The following is a 5,124-nucleotide window of genomic DNA, read 5'->3' as shown; positions in this document are numbered from 1 at the left end:
TTTTCTGCATCTGAACGAATGAGTAGGATTAATTTGTTCTTTTACGATAAATGACTAAGAAAAAAAAACACACAAATTTATACTTTTGAAAAATTAGTGTAAACTGAAGACAGGTTCTACTTATTTTGTAATTTCAATTAATCACTGAATTTGTTGTTCACATACTCTTTTTTCTTTTGAAAAATTTATCTAACCTTAATTTCCAATTTTATTTCTAGTAGTTATTTCAGATGTGAAAGTGTAAAAATGTCTTTTATTGGTTAGGACAATTTAATCCAATTAAATCTAATTATGAAAAAATACCTTAAACTTGTAATGTATAGTACTAATATTTAGGATTTTTTTTGTGGTATTATTTTAGTAACCATAAATATGAAATCCCATTATTTAGGAAGCATTTATGGAGTACTAATTTAGGCAAATAATTATACAACTATAATATATAAAAACTAAGTACTAATATTGGCGAATACTAAGGTCGATGTAAAGTCAAGGCGAAATACATTACTATAAAGTCCATACCATCAAAATCATGTGCAAACAATGATCACTATAAAATAGGTGCTCAAAGAAAGGTGAATATATTTAAGAAAAATTTTACAGACAAAGAAAGCAAATAAAGTGGGAATAGCATTTACCTGAGGAAGATCCCATTAACACATTTGAAATCCACTGCACCAAACAGCACCTTATTCTCTCTCTACTTCAAACTGCCCAACACTACCCATGCTGGAAGAGACGACGGCGATCGACTACGTCATGGAGGCGGCGTCCGGCCCCCACTTCTCTGGACTACGCCTCGACAGCCTGCGCTCTGCTGCGCCCTCCCTTCCGTCGCCGCGCGATTCCGCGCCGCTCGCTACTCCGGCGTCCGCTTTCACCGCCGCCGATTCCGCCGCGCAGAAGCAGCCCTTCGTTATCGGTACTTGTAATTTTTGTTTTAATTTGCGTGCTCGTGTTGGAGAAGGTTTGAATTTTGTTTTTGAGTGTGGCTGCTTGTTTTTTGCTCTCGGAGCAGGGGTTTCGGGAGGAACTGCTTCGGGGAAGACGACTGTTTGCGATATGATTATTCAGCAGCTCCATGATCATCGCGTGGTGCTAGTGAACCAGGTTTGTGCTTGAATTCTTTTATTGATTGATGCTACTGTGTTGTTGTTGTTGAAAAGCCATAAATTGAAACTTCATTACCCTATTTTGACAAATAATTGAGCTCACTTTTAATTTATCTTCTGCTATTTGTGGAAGTGCGGTGGAGAACTTTAGCTAGTTGTGCTTGGGCTTTCCATGTTAGATTACTGAACTTCATTTGATTTCAACACCTAGTTTTTCTGGACTTAATTTTTCTGAAATAACCTTAGAGAGGTTCTGTAAGGCGAACAAATATATATGTATATACATATCAATGTGGCATGGTATCAAATTCAATTGCTCCAAGGCATAACATAGAGTATTACCATCACTTTGATAAATCCCTTATTTGCTTGTTGGTGCTTTGTTTCTCCTATTAAGACCAGGTGATGAGAATGAGTTCACAGTACTAAGTTGATCACTATCTTAGTTCTGTTAAATTCTTAACACGTCATCCTAGTGTAATGCAGGATTCTTTCTATCGAGGCTTAACTCCTGAGGAGTTGGAACGTGTGCACGAGTACAATTTCGACCATCCAGGTATCTCAGTTCTTGTCTTCTTGATAAGGAACTTAACCTTTAACTGAACTATTCTGAAATCAACCTATTATTGCTTCTACGGTTCTACAGATTTGTTAGAAAGTTCAATGCTTATGAACATCTATTGCAGATGCCTTTGATACTGAGCAGCTTCTGGAGTGTGTTGGAAAGCTTAAATCTGGCCAGCCAGTCCATGTCCCGATATATGATTTTAAAACACATCAAAGGTGTTCGGACAGTTTCCGCCAGGTAGATATCTTGAATCTTGAATGTTTGCCTGCAGATTGCACTTTTTTTTACTCTACAACTTTTTGGGAGAATGCTTAAAATTGGCATAAAGCATGGTATTTGCTGGCATAACCATTATGCTGAATGCAGCTGGTATGTGAAAATGTAGAGAATCTTTTATTTTCCAACACAAAATTCCTATGATTCCAGGTAAACGCATCTGATGTAATCATACTTGAGGGTATCCTTGTTTTTCATGATCAACGAGTACGAAACCTTATGAACATGAAGATTTTTGTTGACACAGGTGAACTTTGAATTATTTCTTTCTCTTTCTTTTGTTCCTAGATGAGCTATACTTACAATCATGGTTAAATCATGCATTTTGTTAATGTTAGTTGTTTGATTCAGATGCTGATGTGAGGCTTGCTCGTAGAATAAGGCGAGATATAGTGGAGAGGGGTAGGGAGATAAACTCTGTGCTAGAACAGGCAAGCCTCTCACTGTTTTTATTTTCTTTTAACAGTGAAGATTAATGTAGTTTCTTTTATTTTATGCCCCCACAATGTTTAGGAAATTGCTTGAATTCACTTACTCCCTCCGTCCCTTAAAATTATGGACTTTCAATTCTAGGAAACTTTTTTTTCTCTCTAATGAGGTGGGACCCATTCTCCAATCTCCACTAACAATACTAACAATACTTCAGTCATTTTTTCTTTCTATATCTCTCTAACTTTACCAATTGTGCATTAAAACCGTGTCACTTCAAAAGTTCATATTTTTAAGGAAGGAGGGAGTATTATTTTGTTGTCATATATTTGAGGTTGCCAATGGTTCAGTTTGCCAACCTCTTTTTTTTAGTATACCTTGATAAAAACCCCTGGAGGCTGATAACTTGAATTCTTCCTTGTGTGAGTTCTTTAGTTTAAGTTCCCTTGTATTGTAATTGAAGAGTTATTTTTCTTCAAAACATACTACGAAATAGTAGTGCTTAACTTCTGGGTTCTCTATTTCGCAGTTTCAAGATAATGTACTTTTACTTGCAGTCTTCATATTAACAAAGTCTCTTTTGAATAATATCCTTGGTACAGTATGCGAAATTTGTGAAGCCTGCTTTTGATGATTTTGTCCTGCCATCCAAAAAGTATGCTGATGTAATTATACCTCGTGGAGGTGACAATCATGTTGCAGTTGACTTGATTGTCCAACATCTTCGCACCAAACTTGGGCAGCATGACCTGTGTAAAATATATCCAAATGTTACTGTCATACAGTCGACCTTCCAGGTATACATTCTAGCTTGTTCTGACTTCTTGTTATAGATTCATGCTATCTTGCAATTGAATGTTATTTAGAAGATAAGAAGGTCCCTTTAACGTAATCTGATGTAAGTAGCTGTTATGACTGGGCTGTGGTAGAGTTTCATCTTTTGGAAATGCTATGAACTCAATAAGCTGTAATAATATCTAAAATCCAGTTACATGAAAATTGGTAAACAAGGTTTCTAATATAGCCTCTTTGCTTAATGTTGCAGTACTGTTAATCAAACAACTGAATTTAGCAGCCTTTATATCTTTCAGTTGAATGTTTGTGATGATTATAATCTATAGACTCTGATTTCTGTGATTTTGTGCTACAGATTAGAGGCATGCATACCCTGATTCGAGACCGAGACATTTCCAAACATGATTTTGTATTTTACTCTGACAGGCTTATACGTCTGGTAATTATGAACTCTCTTAATTCATAATATTACTGAATAATAGTTGTTCCCAGATACGAACTTTTGATTATGATATTTCAGGTTACAGAACATGGTCTTGGTCATTTACCATTCACTGAGAAACAAATTACCACCCCGACTGGTATACTTCAAAATATGAGATTTGTTTTGTTTGTGTGTATGCTTCTTCCTTTTTGTTGTTGGGGGTTGGGGTGCCTCTTATTTTTGTATTGAAGCATGTAGTGGTTGTGGGTGCCACTCATTACAGTATTGGAACTTAATGCAGGGTCGATATATACTGGTGTTGACTTTTGCAAGAAACTGTGTGCGGTTTCCATTATTCGAAGGTAAGGAAATAATTTTGTGTATACCAAAATACTGTGATATTTGTTCAAAGAGGTAGAGTTAAATTTTTGGTGATGCTTACCATCAGAATTTAGTATATACTCATATAGAGTACGTGTGCTATCTCACGCATTTCAATTTCATCTTCTCATTTTCCACGTTCTATATAATATAAGCAGACCTGCTAATCTCCTTGAAATGGCTTTTTGTTTTTTTCATATTTCTTGTGGAAATGGGATCATATCTATCACTTATATTTTCTTGTAGTGGGGAAAGCATGGAAAATGCATTACGTGCTTGTTGTAAAGGGATTAAAATTGGGAAAATCTTAATCCACCGCGAGGGCGACGATGGGAAGCAGGTTGTATATTCGTTCCTTCAGTTTTACAGTTGGAGATTAGTCTGTATCAGAATGGCAGCAAAATCTTCTGACATTTTCTTTTGTTTCTGATTCTCATACCTGAACAGCTCATATATGAAAAACTTCCTAACGATATCCGTGAGCGCCACGTCCTCCTCCTTGACCCTGTCCTTGCTACAGGTAGACGAGTCTACCCACATTTGTCGGTAATGGCTAGTCGCCTAGTTGGTTATGATCTTAATTCCTGAAATATATTTTCTGCCAGGTAACTCCGCTAATCAGGCAATCGAGCTACTCATACAGAAAGGAGTTCCAGAATCTCACATTATCTTCCTAAACCTCATATCGGTGAGTCATTCTTTCTTCTCTTGGATAATAAACAACGTTATCTGCAGTTCGGATCAATGTGAGTTACTTCTTATGTATCGTGTATGTACAGGCACCGGAGGGCATACATTGCGTTTGCAAACGCTTCCCAACATTGAAGATCGTGACATCAGAGATCGACGTAGCCCTGAACAAAGAATTCCGTGTAATACCGGGTATGGGAGAATTCGGCGACCGTTACTTTGGCACTGATGATTGATCGTTGCTGGTCCTGATGAGGCATTTGGTTGCCAATTGACCGTATTTATAATTGTACATTTTATGCTAATCCATGTTTGCTCGGTTGGAGCACGAATCTCTTGTACTCTCTCTGTGTCATTGGCTTATACCAGTTCATGTTTTACCATAATCAATACTCCCTCCGTCCCAAGGAAGATGACCCCTTCCTTTGGCGGCACGAGAATTTATGCAA

General features: G+C 37.1%; 1 protein-coding gene across 1 annotated transcript; it reads left to right on the top strand.

The window, feature by feature from the left end:
* Positions 1-633: 633 nt before the first annotated feature.
* On the top strand, positions 634-5,124 carry LOC121760162 (uridine kinase-like protein 1, chloroplastic). The gene is made up of 14 exons (XM_042155786.1): positions 634-922; positions 1,019-1,110; positions 1,599-1,668; positions 1,799-1,917; positions 2,107-2,203; positions 2,308-2,387; positions 2,988-3,182; positions 3,536-3,619; positions 3,701-3,761; positions 3,906-3,966; positions 4,232-4,325; positions 4,433-4,505; positions 4,591-4,673; positions 4,765-5,124. The coding sequence occupies exons 1-14, from the start codon at positions 727-729 to the stop codon at positions 4,909-4,911; spliced, it is 1,452 nt and encodes a 483-aa protein (XP_042011720.1). The 5' UTR covers positions 634-726; the 3' UTR covers positions 4,912-5,124.

The sequence above is a fragment of the Salvia splendens genome, chromosome 13, assembly GCF_004379255.2.
Source record: "Salvia splendens isolate huo1 chromosome 13, SspV2, whole genome shotgun sequence".
NCBI classification, from domain to species: Eukaryota; Viridiplantae; Streptophyta; class Magnoliopsida; order Lamiales; family Lamiaceae; genus Salvia; species Salvia splendens.
This window is presented reverse-complemented; position numbering and strand designations above follow the sequence as displayed.